The sequence below is a fragment of the Micrasema longulum genome, unplaced genomic scaffold, assembly GCF_059751315.1.
Source record: "Micrasema longulum isolate JH-2025_06_02 unplaced genomic scaffold, ASM5975131v1 h1tg000211l, whole genome shotgun sequence".
NCBI lineage: Eukaryota > Metazoa > Arthropoda > Insecta > Trichoptera > Brachycentridae > Micrasema > Micrasema longulum.
In genome coordinates, this window is record NW_028277416.1 from 145,121 (window position 1) to 163,274 (window position 18,154).

The 18,154-nt window shown below is 35.8% G+C and overlaps 1 protein-coding gene across 1 annotated transcript in view; it reads right to left on the reverse strand.

The window, feature by feature from the left end:
* Ranbp16 (Ran-binding protein 16) overlaps positions 1-18,154 on the reverse strand; it is a 48,877-nt gene that overhangs the window by 27,383 nt on the left and 3,340 nt on the right. The window contains exons 2-9 of the mRNA XM_088243421.1: positions 15,628-15,723; positions 14,201-14,304; positions 11,290-11,389; positions 8,455-8,562; positions 6,869-6,996; positions 4,856-5,051; positions 3,564-3,779; positions 2,395-2,541 (exon numbers count right to left, since the gene is read on the reverse strand). Of these exons, the coding sequence (XP_088099547.1) occupies positions 2,395-2,541; positions 3,564-3,779; positions 4,856-5,051; positions 6,869-6,996; positions 8,455-8,562; positions 11,290-11,389; positions 14,201-14,304; positions 15,628-15,723 (1,095 nt within the window). The remainder of the gene's footprint in view (positions 1-2,394; positions 2,542-3,563; positions 3,780-4,855; positions 5,052-6,868; positions 6,997-8,454; positions 8,563-11,289; positions 11,390-14,200; positions 14,305-15,627; positions 15,724-18,154) is intronic.

The window sequence follows — 18,154 nt, forward strand, 5'->3', positions numbered from 1 at the left end:
AGTCTCTCCACTGTCTAATTTTGAGCCATTTCAGTTGCCTACGATAATCAGAAATGTGGCCATATTTCCTAAGACCAAAAATGTACCTTATGCGTGTATTCTGAAGTCGTTCAAGTTTATCGAGTCGCTCACAGCTTAAATCGGTCGTGGAAACACACATCGAATCTAGAATGGGCAGTAGTGAGGCTTGTACGAGGCTGGATTTAATATTAATGGGTAAGAATTGTTGCAAGCTTCTAAGTGGGCGTAGACTGAAAAATATTTTGCGGGTTGATTAATTAGTACGAGCTCGCCAGCAGAGATGTTTCGTCCATTAGGGCTCCTAAATTGGTTCTAGATATTGGTACCATTGACATGAAGAGGATTAAGTGAAGATATAGGATATTATCCATGGCTTTATGACACCGAGTCCCTCCAGCTGTGCTCGGTTACGGCAGTTTGACGCCCAGAAGGGATGTGCATTTAACTGCGCACTTCTTTCCATTTTCGCGCGGTATTACTGACAACCCTGAAATTATGCGGAGCAATAGCTTTTATGTTCCGGATAGTTACCTTGGACAGCGTCAGCATGGACTGTTTCACATCCCAATATACAGGACTAACCTGCCGATGGAAGGGCTATCTCTGTGTTGAACAATGTTACTTGCACAAGATTCTCATACTTTTATATATATTGTTGTTTTTATATTTACCCAATTTTACCTTATTATTTTAATTATTTCTATATGTGATATTCCATTTTGTAATGTACATATTTATGAATAAACAAAATTGAAGACACGTCTATCTTACTCAGCAATCTTTGACCCCAAACCACCGGGGTGACAGTCCCTATTCCGAAGTGTTTTAGCATGCTTGTATTGGTAGCAATGGATGTTTTACCCCCCTTGTGTTGGTAGTAATGGAATTGGTAGTAATTCGCATCGCTGTTTCGAGTAAGCGCTACGTACTTGCTACGCACGAGCGCTGATGTCGCATCATGACGGCACACAGTTAGAAAAAGCAAATGGCGCATGTGTGAAAAACGGTTTAAATTTAAAACCTGTGTTAATCTTAAATTTACAGCGTGCGTGTCCTGTTTTCGTTATTTTTTCTGTTTGTGTGTTAAATAGTTTAAATTTAAAACCTGTGTTAACCTTAAATCTACGGCGTGCGTGTGTCTTCTCATCTTTTCTCTTCTATTTTTCTCGCCTGTGATAATTATAACAATGTTAAAAAAGTTTTGTGTGCTTTCTTGCCATGTATCTGGGGACATCGTCAAACTATATTGCTTTGCCAAAATTAGACACATCACATCGTAGAATTTCGCGTATGTCAAAGACATTTTCAGGCAAAGTTCATTGAGGGAAACTTTAGACTACTTCCTGAAGCAGCACCGGCTTTATTTACTGAAGAACATATAGCCAAGGCAGCAAAAATAAAAAAATAAAATTGTTATGTTTAATTATGTGTTCCATGTTGACGTTTTTTTATCCAACTTAACACTGAATCAAAGTTAACAACGTAAACTAAATTATTAAAAAATCATGTTCCATATAAAGTGTCTTTTTTTTCATCTCCTCTGTCTTCAAAGCCTCTTCACCATTAATGATCAGTGTTACGGCAAGTTTGCTTTATAAAAGTTTGTTGTTAAATGTGGTGAATTCACTTTTTAATCACAAAAAAGGAAACTAAGATTTTTTATTAAATTTTATGTGTTCCCAATCAATTCCAAAAACTTAGAACTCATTATTTTCGAAATGCAGCATCATTAATGATAGAGAAGCTTTAATTCCTTCATAATATAAACTTATAGCTTGATCAGTAGAAATAAGTAAAAATCCGTGGTAAAAGTAACAATTTGGAAAAAAGTGAATACTTCTGATTTTTAACTATTACTCATGATCAAGCTATGAGCTGTAAAAACTTTTAGGGAAAGTTTTGAATTTCCCGCGGATTTTTGTTTCGAGGGATATAAGCGCCAACGTGAAATAGCGCAAATACAAAATTTGACCAATAGGAATGTGTTATTATACCTAAACGTCAAATAGTTGTTATATAAATATTGTTATATAAATTAAAAATAAGTGGCAGATCTGAACTAGTAATAGTTCTACATTATCTCTGCCCCAAACATAATTTGTGTTTTAGAGGGGTTTATAAGTAAAGTAAAGCATACTCTTTTGTTTCAATTTGAATTTAGACACGTTTTTCGACTCATCTAAAGAATTTCGAAAGCTTTTCAGTGCAAAGCCGGGGTTATGAAAATTGTAAAACACTTTAATTGGGGGAATACTGAATGACAATCAATGTATGGAAGAAAATGGGACCTGAACATTTGAGCCTGAAAAGCGGGAACATTAAATTGAGGAATCATCAATATGGAGAGAGCCCGTCCATTTGTTGAATCAATACCTGGAGCGACTGCACGGTGAACTTGGCTATGAGCCGTATGGTCTGCTGGTAGTTATCCACCATGACGAGCTCGCCCAGCTGGTAGTTGGACTTGAGGCGCGCCAGCAGGCGGCAGAACTCGTGGTAGTTTCCCGGCTCCGACAGGCCCTGGAAAGGCGCAGAGAACACATTACCCTCGTAGAGGACGGCAACGTTGTCGGTTTAAAAAAAATAATATCATCATCGTCGTCGATATCGCCGATGTAAAATAAAATCATAGTGGCGTAGTGGTCAAGATGCTTGACTCACCCACGGAAGGTTCCGGGTTCGATTCCCAGTGAGAACACATAAATTAAATGCGATTTTCATCGAGCCTGGGTGTTCTGTGATGTAATTGGGCCTCCTGGCCTGTTGTGGTGCAAAAAAAAAAATAGGGTGGACTCATATTTATTGAATTTGGAGAATGTCCAAATGTTTGTTGACCGGCTGGATTTCCTCCTTGAGGAGTTATAAAAGAAACAAACCATCACGTCGTTTCACAGAGGTAGGCAGAGAGAATAGAACGCCACATCACCCAATCTTTGCATACAGATCTCGCTTCCTCTACATTCTTGCATCTTCTCACGCATGCGCGCAGATTATTCCGACGTTTGACATGTCCATCTTCAAGTATTTGTTGGATTCGGTCATGCCATGTCTTTCTCGGTGCTTCCTCTACTTCTGCATCCATCAACATTCGCATTGTGAATATTCTCAGCCGTTCTTTCGCTGTCCATTCGCTCCGCGTGTGCAAACCAGCGCAGAGCTCCTTTCTTGATTATGTCGATAATGCTCGTCTCAGCCTTACATAATGACGGTTATTTAGATCTAAATAACGCCCCAGGGAGGAAATCCAGCCTGTCTACAAACATTAGGACTTACTCAAAATATTGTCGTTTAAACTAACATAAAAATAGGAAAATTGTTTTCAGGCGTTGCCTAGCGGGTGAATCAGTTAAGCCGAATGAATTTCATCTGCATGATAAAGGTTTCGGCTCTTTTACTTCGCAAAAGAAGTTTGCCTACCATGCGAGAGGTCTCGATTTTGATTCCCGACATGTTCGGTCAACACGAAATATTTATTCAAAATAAATATATGGCCGGGGTCGTTATCCAACAAGGGTTACCTGTATTTTCTTATGGGCAGTTACCTGGGGGTTCTCCAGTATGTGCTCGACCCCGGAGACCAGGTGCTGCAGGAACTTGGCCCGCTCCGTGTTGGAGAAGAGAGAGCGCCGCACCGACGCCAGCTGCACCAGGCACGCCAGGGCCAGCGACGACAGCGACGCCGGCAGCCACGAGTACAGCGAGAAGAACAGCTTCAGCGTCGTCGTGTCGAGGAAGGCCGGCCGCCAGCTGGTCGGGATCTGGACACGAAGAAAGACATTCTATAATCATAAAGGCAGCGATGTAGACAAACGTTTCAACGGCGACGAAGGAATAATTGGGGAATGTGTCCAATTGTCCGCCTCGTGGCGTGATGGCCGGCGCGTTTGCCTGCCATGCAAGAGGTCTCGGGTTCAATTCCCGACACGGTTGATATGAAATACAGTAAAACCTCCGTTTTACGTTTTTCAAGGGAGAAACAAAAAAGGGTAAAACGGAGATCAAGAACATTTCATCAGTATCGTTCCCTTTCCGCACCTAATGGTGCATAGGGCACTGCATTGGTACACCAATCGCAGCGTATCTTGATAATTTTTGTTACATGGAGGTAAGATGATCAGTCTTACGCTTCAGGTACCAGTCCAGGGACTATGAAATACTCCAGTGTGAAAACACCCTTTTAAATAAATATTTCACATCAACCATGCAGGGAATCGAACCCGAGACCTCTTGCATGGCAGGCTTACGCGCTGACCATTACACCACGAGGCCGACAAAAAAGGTGCCAATAAAACATTTAAGAGAAGGTAATATAGAAGTCTAGGCATCTAAAGGGCTTATGACCTGTCAATGGCTGGTTTAAGTGGCACTGTGTAACATTCACCATTCTGTCCACATTTGAACATCTATATTCCTTCAATTCTTTCATCTGTTGATGTTTGTGAAGTTAAAGAGCTGAAACCTTTATTTATGCGGGTGAGATTCGTCTAATTGAATTATTTCACCTACATACTAGACTAGGCAACGCCTGAAAATGTTATTTTTTCAATTTCTATACTTCTTCATGGACCAGGTGGATTTATCAACAATATTTTGAGTTTGTCCAAATTTCTGTAGACAAGGACTGGATTCAACTCCCTGGGGAGCTGTTTATGTTAACGTATTACAACAGAGATGAAGAACATTTAAGAGAAGCTAATATGGAAGTCTAGGCATCTACAGGGCTTATGACCTGTCGGTGAAGTTGTGTTCTTCAACTTGGTGCAGAAATATTAATTTGTATGGTCGAGTTTGCAGTCACCGCTGACTGAAGCCACGGTAGACCGACTAGGCGTACCTGCACGGTGGACAGGTCGTCCGAGGACTCGTCGGAGCTCGTCCCGATGAAGTCGAAGGTCAGGCAGCCGATGGCCAGGCGCAGCAGCTGCGTCACCAGCGCGTGCTGGCGCTCGTCCGCGAGCTCGAGGGCCTCCTCGCGCGCCGAGCCCAGCAGCGAGCACGCCAGCCGGAAGGCCTCGAACAGCTGCAGGTCTCTGCGGAGGAAAGGGTCATTTTTCGAATGTCTCAGCGCCTAATTACAGTGGTGATGCGCTAATCGTATCCACAACATAGGCAGTAACGGAGAACTATATAGTTACTCGGCTATTTAAAGAGCGTTTTATAGTCTGCACAGACCTACACTTTGAAAAATACGAGAATCATATGAGGTGCCTATAGAACTATAGTCCTTAAAATATAGCTTGATTAGAATGAAATTTGTCAGGAAAAGTGACGACATAACTTTGTAGTGACGTCTAAGGAGTGATTTGTATTGACACACGAAAAATCATTAGTATCTGGCATGTTAATTTATTTTTTTAATACAATGCTTGACGTGTAAATTAACATAAATATATAAAATCAGCTTTAAAACTAAAATAAATTAAAATAAACCCAATTATTAACGACGTTCTTGCAAGGTTACATCATTTAGCAAAAACGTTAGAGATGGGACAAATTGATCTATGTAATTCAAAAATAGTTAATTTGATAATGATCATGAAAAAAGTATAAATGTCTTATTTTTTGGTGAATAATTGTATTAAACACACTATAATAGGCTTGTGCGTTTTTATATCAATTTTCGGAAACAGAGTTTCATGTTTGCATGAAAAAACTGATAAAATCTATTTGATCGGGACATGGTCACTGATTAGTAATTTTCGATGGGATTTACAGCTGTCATTTTAATCAAGCTAAATTTTAAGGACTTTAGTGATAGTTTTTGATAGTGTAATAGAATATGGTATTATATGTAACGTTTTTTAAGTCAAATTATTATTTATTTTTTTTTATTTTATTCAGAAAACATACAGTCATAAATATTAAAAATAACAATTTTTTAACATAAAAAGACCAATTATGTTTTCATAAATTATGCAAAAGATATAAACATTAAATGTGACAAAAAAAAAAAAAAAGAATTTTAAGTGAGAAAAGAATAATTGTTGACATTTGCGTTTTCCATGGAGGTAATAAATTAAAATATATATATTCATATTTATGGCGAACTTTTAATAATTTTAATGTAATAAATAAATCATTTAACATAGATTTATTTGCAAATAATCTTAATGACGTACGGCGTTTGCTTTCGAAATAACTCGTAGTATTTTTTCTTTTCTTTTAAATTTACATTTAATTACTATTCATTTTATGTTCGAGAATCTTTTTTAACTTGAAAACCTGTAATTGGCTTATTTGTTATTTGTTTTGTTATATAAATATGAGAAAATTAGAGCTGTTGGTTATCCAAATAAATAAAATAAAATAAAATAAATAGAAATACCGAATGTACACTCCGAGCCATCCACGCACACACACGAATGCACATATAAAACATACACAAACATATACATTACATGCGGCACATATACACAGCATAAACCACTCGAGATGCACATTCAGCAACTATCCCAAATAATCGACCCCATGAAGAAATTTTCTGTACAAATGCAACGTGCATTTAAAAATGTCTACATCAATACTGAGTTCAATTATAATTTCTACAGGCACGTCTAATGAATTAATTCGAGGTATAATTGTTTTTACAAGTTGGTACATAAAAAAGGGAATTTAATCTAGTATAGCGAAGGGGACAACGGAAATCAATATTTTGTAAAAGATAAATGTAGGTTAAGTGTGAATAATCAAAGCAATTTATAGGAACCTGCTGACGAGTTGTATGTATGCAACTCAGCGGGACTTTTATTTAAAACTATTATGTTAATATTTTTGAAAAATTTTTTTTTTTTTTAAATCTTTGCTAGGGCCAAAAGATCTAGCGAGATCGCCTTTTATCTGAAGTTACCTGAACGAGGATGCGATCTTCCGGTGCTTGGTGATGGAGCGATTGGCATCCGCGTCCGATATCTGGTTCATCTCGCAGGTGAGCTGCGACAGCAGGTGGATGCCGATGGTGCAGTGTTCTACGGGGCCCTGGAAACACAGAATATAAGAAAGTTTATAAAACGTACATACAGTAAAACCTCGTCTTTACGATCCTCGTTTTTTACACGGAAATATTTAGGTCCAATTTTTTCCATACATTCTCATTCAATATTCCCCCAATTAACGTTTTCAATAACCCCGGTTTTACGTTGAAATTTTTTCACAACTCATTCGATCTGTCAAAAGACGAGCCGCGCGCCGCCGCGCGAATGGAGAATAAAATCGAGGTAAATAAAAAAAATGTGTAAATTATTGTCTCAAACTAAATTCAAAGTAGGTGCAGTGTAGTTGACCATTTTGTTGAAGTGTCTAATTTTGACGTTTTACTAAATAATAGTGACATGCAGTTGACGCATGTTTAGGAAGAATAAAGTCTTCACATCAATAAATTACGATGCAGAATGTTTTAAAAATTGGCAATAGAAATATTATTTGATGTTATACAGGGTGTTCTTTAAACCCTGTCACATCCGAAACCACGTTGATCAGTATAAGCAAGAAGGCACATTGGCACATTAAAATAATTTTTTAGAATGAATAAAATTTAAAAAAAATATATATTAAAAAAAACAAATGGTTGCTACACGCCGTTAACCGCGCGGCCGCGCCTCCTCGCTTCTCCCCTGCAGAAGTAAGCAACCATTTGTTTTTTTTAATATTTTATTTTTACAAATTTTCCCAGTTCTAAATATTTTTTAAAATATGCTAATATGTCTTCTTGCCCATGCTGATCATCGTGGTTTCGGATGTGACGGGGTTTAAAGAACACCCTGTATACATAATGTGAAAAGAAGATAGTTTAAACAGTTATCATTAAAGTGTGAAACAGTTTTGCCGCGATGTAAATGACAGTTGAAATTCTGTGCTACCATACTAAAAAAAGTGATACCATATTTTTTTATTTATTTAATAGCATAATTGTACATTTTTACAATTTAAAAAAAATTTCACTTGTTATATTTTTACTAAAACTAAAACCCCACCAAGCCACTTTTTGGAAATGAAATTTCCCAATATTTAGGGATAAAATCTTTGTATGCATTTTATGCAAATTAAAAATATTATTTTCCTGTTTTTAAGGTTTAGTACCTGCGTAAAAAAATTTAAACATGTTTTTGTTTAAATTTAATAAAAAATAACACCTTGATGTATTGCTTGAAAAATTAAAAAATATTTTAAACTAAATCATTGGTAAATATGAATAATCCGCAATTATGACAGTTCTTACAATTTTTCCGCAGAATATTTAGTATAGTCTATTACAATAATTATATTTTTATTCCTCGGTTTTACATTTTTTTGTTGCTCCTTGAAAAACGCAAAACAGGGGTTTTACTGTATCTATTGTATTGAGAGAAGCTGCCGAGTGGCAAACGCTCACCCGGGATCTGGTTGTATTTCACTTCTGCATGATAATATTGTTGTCAAATGAACCCGGTTGGTTACCTGGAGGAAGTTGGTGACATCGGCCATCACATTCCTGAAGACAAATTCATCCTTGATGGTGTCGAACCAGCCCATCTTGGTGAGTCGGGCGAACAGAGATACCAGCGCCTGCAAATGGGGACAAACTTGATTGTTTATTTAACTCTTGTGTGGCTGTAATATATATAGTTGGATAATTTATATAGCGCCATTTTTGTGAAAATCACCTCAAGGGCGCTGTACAATTAATAAATATCCCAGTACGTCTTGCAGCTACAGAGCGCATGGACGGTTGGGATTCTAGTTCCTCGTTTTCAATTAAGATCAATAAAAAATTATAACAGATAGGAGCTAGATTACAGGACGTCTTGCGGCTACAGAGCGCATAGACAGTTAGAAATTTAGCCATTTACACATTTTAAAAATTGACAAATAAATTTAGTGTATTAAAAATATGAATAATAAAAAGGAGTAAGATTATAACACGCCTTGCTGCTACTAAGCGCATAGACGATTGGAATTCTAGACCCCGTTTACAAAATTTAGGTATTTTAAAGTTGATATATTAAAGCTAGATAACCAATCATCGTGCAGCTACAAAGCGCATGGATGAGAGGAATTCCAGCAAAGTTAAAACAATATCAATAAATTTATAAAAAATAGAGTATAGTAGTAAATTGGTCAAGTGTTCATGCCAAGAAGTAAGCAATAAAAAACTAAATAAATCAAACACTGTTTCAACTCCATGGTTAACCGAGGCGGCCTCCGTGGTGTAGTGGTCAAGACGCTTGATTCACGCACGGAAGGTTCCGGGTTCGATTCCCGGTGAGAACACAAAAATTAAAATGTGATTTTTCTCAAGCCTGGGTGCTTTGTGATTCACCGCTGTAATTAGGCCTCCTGGCCTGTTGTGGTGCAAAAAAAAATGTAAACAAAAAAAAACAAAGGGAGATAGATGTCCAAAGATAAGCTTTTGTAGACAGTGGGTAGATACCGTCGCCATGTGGCCCACTGGCTGCCTGATAATTTCTGGAAACGCATGTGTGTAGTTACTGGGGGATCATGTCTATTGTTCCAACGACTCGGTGTCCATTTTGGTCCGTTTTATGAGACGCAACATTCCTGCTCAATTCACCTTTTTACGTGAATATTACACAAACGCGTGTATGAGCGGTTAGATTGATCATTTTGTATGTTATTAGAAGGCAGATATTTGAAATATGATGTATTTATCAATAAATGTCAGTTCACTTTTAGTAGCACTGTTGTAATTTATTAATTATGGGTGAAGTGTTCTAAATAGCAAAATTTAGGTACTTTCGCGTCAAAAGCTGATGCATTCTGAAACGGTTTTAAAAGATTCATATAACATTTTATGATTTGAAGTTTCCATTGTTCACTATTTGTCACATATTTTGGTAAGAATAAAGTATAAAACAATGCTATTAAATAAATAGTCTTCTTTTTTCCACTGTTTGTCTAAAACATGACTACACTACTACACACAACGACTTATAAACATTAACTCATTGTTTTCTCACATATAACAACGTATTTTCAAATTTATTATAAGATTATAAGCTACGGATGGAGAGGAACTATATTTCACGCCCAGCCCGTACGGTGGCTGAGCGCGAAGTCTAGGTAGGACACAAGACTTGATATATCTCTATTATTTTGTTAAAGCCTTGAGGTACTCCACTAACTGATTTAAATTTGTATGATAATATATATTCTTATCCCTATAAATCTCCCCTAATAATTAATTTCAGACAAAGCCACAGCGAAGCATGTTCGTGAAGGTTCCGGGTTCGATTCCCGGTGAGAACGCAAAAAATTAAAATGTGATTTTTCTCAAGCCTGGGTGCTCTGTGATGTAATTCGCCACTGTAGTTAGGCCTCCTGGCCTGTTGTGGTGCAAAAAAAAATGTAATGTAAATGTAGAAAAGCCGGAAGATCTATCCCAAAGAATTCCAAGTCGTGTGATGAATTGACTAATCTACACATTCTGGACATTGGGGCATAAAAACCAAAGTTGCTCTTAGAAGATTTTGACTTCTGGTGACACGGTTGGGAACATGAAAAGAATTTGATCGCAACAGAGATGGGGCATCACTTAAAGGAAAAATTGTGAATGTTACAGTGTGTAACGTGATTATAAGCCCTGTAAATGCCTATATTTCATATTCCCGGGGGTAAAGTTCAGTATTCGTTCACATACATTTAGAGATACACAAAATATTCGTTTTGGCAGGTAGATTTCTAGACACGATATGAAGGTTAATTTATTTACTGGAAAAAAACTCTCGGACATAATTTTATTTAATATTTAAAGGATTCATTCTGTCTGCTATTTTAAAAATGAAACGGTCTAAATACAGCGCTGAAGTATTATGAAAACGAAATTTTGAAGGCGACATGCGGCGGTCTGCGTCGATGAACCAAAATATTCCAACGGAGAACGGACGAAAGGCGCGGAGAATCGAATAAATAAAAAAATAATGTGATATCACTGTGATGCGTGGTAAAATACGTTTTGAATACAGCAATCGACGCTCACAGCGTTTATATTGAAACTCACCAGTTCTTCTGCCATTTGTTGTTGTATCTTTGCATTTGCGACAAATGTATCGCGCGCCGACCAATAGTCTGTTTGAGGCATCCACGGCATGACAATTTGAAAACAAACACTCAAATTTGATAATGCACGATCCCAAAGGGCGCAGAATTCTAGTGAACTAGATGCTCACACAGCAATGTATAACGTTTAATAACCGTGTGCTCTTGATATGCACGCATCAGCTTAATGGCTGCTAGTGAATTATTATTTGTAAACCAAATACATATATAAATTACCTGAACGACAAATACGGCCAGTTTAGGCCGCGTGGCGAGGTAGTTGAGGACATAATTGCGGATGTCCAGCCTCTGCTGCAGCGAGAGAACCTGCGTCGATCTGCGAGAATGATTCATATTTTAATTTATTTCAACGGAAAGATAAAAAAACAGAAGGTGTTAAGTGCTAACCTTTTGCCTTTTGTTATATTCAAAACTAGCTCAAACTTTTGTTAGATAATTGTCATCTCCCACACCTTAATTTTTTTTTATTTATTTCTTAAGTTAGCTTATATTAAAACTAATATAAACTATTATGTACAATTACATCATCTATATATATTTACATTTCCTTACAGTAACTTATACATTTATTTTTAAATTCTTTCAGACACTTTTCATTCTTCAGACATTCAGGCATCTCATCATACATTTTTAAACCCTTATACATCAAACAATTTTGCGACTCGGCTCTTTTCAATAATGGTAGTCTTATTTTATCCTTTTGTCTAGTAGCATATTCATGACAATATTTGTTTAAGACAACTTTATCCTTAAAATATTTTGGTAATTTATCGTGAAAAAATTTATGTATAAATATCAACATATTAAATTTAAGTCTCCTTCTTACAGATAACCATTTTAGTTCATCTCTCATTTTTTTTACATTGCTATATTTATTTTTCTTAAGAACTATTCTCATCGCTTTATTTTGTAAAATTTCTAGTTTATTTAAATTTCCTTCGTTTGCTAAAAATAATATTGTTGAGCAGTAATCTATATGTGGAAGAATGATTGTTTTGTAAATTAGTTCTGCAGTATCTTTATTTAATTTATTTCTCAATCTACTAAGGAAAAATATTTTTTTTGATATTTTTTTATTAACGTGTTCAAAATTTGCATTTAATGTCAATTTTGAATCAAGTATTATCCACAAATATTTCATTTCATTAACCTTTTCTATGGTTTCATTATCAATAAGTACATTCATCCTTGGGTTTGGCTTTTTCCTTCCTAACTCCATGTATTTTGTTTTTCCAACATTAAGCTGAAGTTTATTAATTTTGAGCCACTCAGATATTCTGTTTAAGTCCTCGTTTAATTTTTGTAAAGTCTCTGTATAATTTTCTCCCGCTATATAGATTAATGTATCATCGGCAAATAATTGTAGTTTGCAGTGTTTTATTATATTTGTGATGTCGTTTACATATATTATAAATAAAATTGGTCCTAGAACTGATCCTTGGGGAACTCCTAAATTATTCTCCAATGGTTCAGATATTTTGTTTTCTATTTTAGTTACTTGTTTTCTTTCTGGACTTATATGGTATCGTAACTATTTTATTTTTGATCTTTGGCTTGACATTTTATTTTATCCAAGGGTTATTTATTAGTCGTAGTCTCTGCTCATTTGACGATTTATATCTAGAGTCTATACGCGTCTAATGATTTACCTATCTTAATGCTCTCACCTGCAAGGGGCGGATGTCCCAAGGGACAATATTGTCTTTTTAAGGATTGACTATTTAGATGCACCTTGCGATGCTCCAAACTGAACCTTTCTTAAATTAACCTATTATAATCCCCGCCATTTACTGAAAATGTACACTTTATAACCCAATACATTGGTTCCAGGAGGACACATTGAAATTAGATTCCTAACTTAGTACGTCGTGACTACGACAATTTATTATTAAATGTAAACTTGAATATTATTAAATTATAAGTACGGTAAACCCAACGAGTGTAGTTGGACACATCTTGTTATCTTCAAAAGTGAACCAAATAAAACAATACCATCTTCGAAGCTGCCTTTTATTGACTACTGGAGGGCGATTAAATTACTCACTACAAAGTGCCCCTCAACACCCTACACGGCACATAACAAAGGAGTCTGCGGACTTTAGGATTTTTTGATTATCAAATTCAAACAGGGCTCAAAACTTATGAACAGAAAAATGCTTTATGAAACTAAATTGTAGCGCAGAGAACCTAAAGTTTTAAAATAATAACAAAATCATAAAATTTTAATTTTTCACTCAAAACATAGCGGAATCTTTTTTAAACTTTTAATATCATCTACGTTATGTTAACATATTACAACAGAGATGAAGAACATTCAAGATAAGGTAATATAGAAGTCTAGGCATCTACAGGGCTCAACTACAGCTCTTTAACTTCACAAACATCAACAGATGAAAGAATTGAAGTAATATAGATGTTGAAATATAGTCAGAACGGTGAATGTTACACAGTGTGTAAAGTGGCCACTTAAACCAGCCATTGACAGGTCATAAGCCCTGTGGATGCCTAGACTTCTATATTACCTTATCTCATGTTCTTCATCTCTGTTGTAATATGTTAATATAAACAGCTCCCCAGGGAGTTGAATCCAGTTCTTGTCTACAAAAATTTGGACAAATTAAAAATATTGTTGATCTATGTTATGGACGTCAATACGGAAAGCGGCCCTTGCAGGGCCGCCATCGCGCTAGATTAAGTGTTTAGAGCTAGGGATCTCGGTATGTGTTAGAAATGAGCTCCCCTCCAAAAAAGACTTGGTTCTTAAAATATAGCTCGATTAGAATGACAGCTGTCAAACTAATTTCATTAGTGGTGGGAAATTACTGATCAGTAAACTAATCGATTTTATCAGTTATTTCATGCAATCATGAAACTCTGTTTCTGAAAATTGATATAAAAAACGCAAAAACAAGCCTATTATTGTGTGTTTAGCACAATTATTTATAAAAAATAAGATATTTATACCTTTTTCATGAACAACATTAAATGAATAATTTTTTTATTCGATCAATTTGTCCCATTTCTAACGTTTTTGCAAAATGATGTAACCTTGTAAGAACGTCGTTAATAATTAGGTTTATTTTAGTTTGAGTGATCAACTCTGAATAATGACCAATTGTTTGCTTACCGAGAGACCAATTTGGCCAGGGTCGTGGCGGCCAGGAGTTGCGCATAGCTGGAGTCAGCTCTCTCCAGGAGAGCCTGACACCTCCCGAGGGTGCTTGTAGACTCCTGGAAAAATATACCCACATTTGTGAGAGATAGAGGGAGTTGTTGATGTATTCAAATCATTTATAGAAATATTAGAAATGAGGAACGGCCAGCCATTCTGTAGAATGCCGACATTTGATGAACAGCCTAGCCGCTCAATTGGGTGGCTGATTTAACTATTTGGTGGTGACAGAAACAACAACAACAACAAACCATCACGCCGTTTCCCCGTAGGGGTAGGCAGAGAGGATAGAACGCCATAACACTCTATCTTGGCATACAGACCTCGCTTCCTCTACATTCATACATCTTCTTATGCACGCTGAATGTTTCAAGTTACAGAACATATTCAATAGAAAAAAAATATTAAAAAGCTAAAGATATATAAAAATAGAAATAAACGTATTTGTTTATAAATTACCTTAAATCAAATCTATTACTCAATGGGAAAAAAGAGGAAAGAGGAAAAGGGAAAGGAGATGTTTCTTCAGACGTGATTTAAACAGAGATACTGTAGTAACATCTTTGATGGTGGATGGGAGATGACTCCACAGTGGAGCCGCATGGACACTATATGGGTTAGAGAAAAAAGAGGAATTGTGGATGGGTATTAAGAGAGTGCCTCGAGAATTAGAACGAAGAGGTAAACCATGAACTGATAAGCGTTGAAATTTTTCACGTGGATATACAGGAGCGTTAGGACTATGAAGTACATTGAACAGAAGTGAGAGGGAGTGATAGTCTCTCCGCTGTCTAATTTTGAGCTATTTCAGTTGCCTACGATAATCAGAAATGTGGCCATATTACCTAAGACAAAATGTACCTTATGCATGTATTCTGAAGTCGTTCAAGTTTATCGAGTCGCTCACAGCTTAAATCGGCCGTGGAAACATCGGCGTAATCTAGAATGGGCGGTAGTGATGTTTGTACGAGGGTGCATTTAGTATTAATGGGTAAGAATTTTTGCAACCTTCTAAGTGAGTGTAGACTGAACAATATTTTGCGGCTTAATTCATTAGTATGAGCTCGCCAGCAGAGATGTTCACCCATTTGTACTCCTGGATTGTTTACGGATTTCCTGTATTGAATATTGGTACCATTGACATTAAGAGGATTAAGTGAAGATACGTCTAGCTTACTAATTAATTAATTACTGAGTATCTTATAAGATGCAGGTTCTAGGGCTTTTAATCTACCGCGTTAAGGCATCCTTCTGAGTCATTTGGGGATTTTTGCAGCGCTCTTTGGACTTTTCCGGTGGCTCGAAATTTATAGCCGAGTAGGGGATAGATGTCTGGGGGCGGATCGGGGTGATCCGATACCAGCAGTCGGCGGTGGACTCACCTGGAAGGAGACGAGGGCCTTCTCAGCCTCCTGGCGCAGGTTGGCATCCTGGGCCTCGTACAGCTGCTTGCACAGCAGCTCTAACTGCCGGACCTCCTACGAGCACACACCCACATAAATAACACATGGCAAAATATATTATTACTAACTGAAGACCTTGGCGGAAAAATATCAAATGTCACATACATCAAATTTTACAGGAGAGCAATAAAACTTTTTCGAATGACACATGATCTTCTTTGCTGTTGATATTGTCAAATGTAGGCAATACAATGAAAACATAAAAAGCATTTAATTTTTGTCAATATTTTATTTTATTTATTTATGACAAAATACAAGGTTTTTAAACTTTACATATTACATTATATTGCATATTTTATTTGTACTAAATATTCCTAATCAGCAAAAGTGCTGGTATGAGGGGATATTTTTTTAATTATTTTTATTTATTTATATACTTACTGTTAACTAATTTTCATTATTTGTTTTTAACAATAGTTTGTTGATACCGTTTTTTTATACTTATAAGTATATGAAAATGTATTTATTTTTTGTTTGAATTCTTTACAAGTTATTCACAATTTGCTTTTTAATTCAATTACTTTTATTATATCCATTTATTTATTTTTTTCTTTTTTACTATATAAAGTTTCACTTTTTATTTTGCATGGCAGTATGCTTCTATTGTTTCTAAATGTATACAAAAAAGCATTGTTTATCTTTTAAATTTTTACGCACTATGTTTGTACTTACCTGTATATTTTTTGTAAATGCCCCTTGGGCGTATTGTAAAATTAAATAAATAAATATTATATATAATAACACAATAGTTTAGATAAAAAGTGGATAAAATAACATCACATATCACTCGTCACACGAGCTGTAAGAGCTGTTTTATTCGGGTGTTTTTTAAGTATGTACATGTTTTGTATATTTTTTGGATCATTAGAAAGTGCATTGTAAAAATTGATTGCTGTATACAAAAAACTGTTTCTTTTTCTGCTGGTCCTAGATTGTGCGCAAGTTAAATATTTGATGCTCTTGTATTTATTTTATGTATGTTGTAGTTAAAATTTAATTTAATATTTGTCTTTATTTTATTATTTTTCATCTTAAATATCATTTTTATTTTTTCTGTGTAGATCAATTCCTCTAGATTGAGCATTTTTGCTATTCCATATAAATCTGTGGTTCTAGTATATTTATTAAAATGAAATGTTACTTTAAGTGCTTTGTTCATTGTTCTTTGAATTGATTCTTGCATCTGTTTACTACATTGTATCTCGTTTCAAATTTAAAATATATAATAAAACTGTCCAGACAGAAAACCCGACAGACGTTGTCCTACCCAAGCGTTAGTTTTCCCGCTATTACCTTTGAAAAGACATTTATTCATTGATAAGTTGGTACCTAGATACTTGTTTATTTTATTTTATTTTATTTTTATTTTATTTTATTTAGAAAACATACAGTCATACAAAATCAGTATTAAAAACAACAATTTTTTAACATAAAAAGACCAATTAAGTTTTCATAAATTAAAAAGATATAAACATTAAATGTGACAAAAAATAAAAAAGAATTTTAAGTGAAAAAAGGATAATTGTTGACATTTGCGTTTTCCATGGAGGTAATAAATTAAAATAAATAAAAAATACCGAATGTACACTCCGAGCCATCCACGCACACACATGAACGCACATATAAAACATACACAAACATATACATTACATGCGGCACATATACATAGCATAAACCACTCAAGATGCACATTCAGCAACTAGCCCAAATAATCGACCCCATGAAGAAATTTTCTGTACAAATGCAACGTGCAGTTAAAAATGTCTACATCAATACTGAGTCAGTTATAATTATGCATAAAAAATTATTATAAAGGAAAGTAGAAAGACACAATGGTATATAGTAGACTCGGTGGGAGTGGAAGCGGGAGAGAGGCGTTTATAATTTAATTTGATTCAGTGATCGTTTGAAAGAAGACAATTTGTTATCAAAGCAATCAAGACTGGTATGTTTGTTGGCAGACCTGAGAATTCTGGGCATAGGGGAATGGAAACCATAGTTAGTTCTACGGTTATCGGTATGAAAGAGTCCGTTTTGTCTGAGGTTTCTTCTTCTTCTTCTCTTAGTGCCCTGTCAGGTATCCCTAACGTTGGCATCACTCTAGCAATAGTCTCTCTGTCCTGTGCTGCCCGGAAAATCTGCTCGACAGTCCTGAAGCCAGTCCAGTCTCGTATATTTCGCAGCCGGGACATCTGTCTTCTTCCAGCCCCTCCGAGACCCTCAATCTTGCCTTTCAAAATTAAATGAAGCAAGTGGTACTTTTCTCCGTGCATTATATGCCCCAGATATGAAATTATACGAACTTTTATGGTGATTGAGAGTTCTCCTCTGTTTGTTCTAGCTCGACTTAAGACTTCAGATTCGTTATCAAGTCTGTCCAAAATATCTTAAGAATTCTGCGATGCAACCGCATCTCAAAAGCCTCCAGCCTATTCATAGTGTTCAC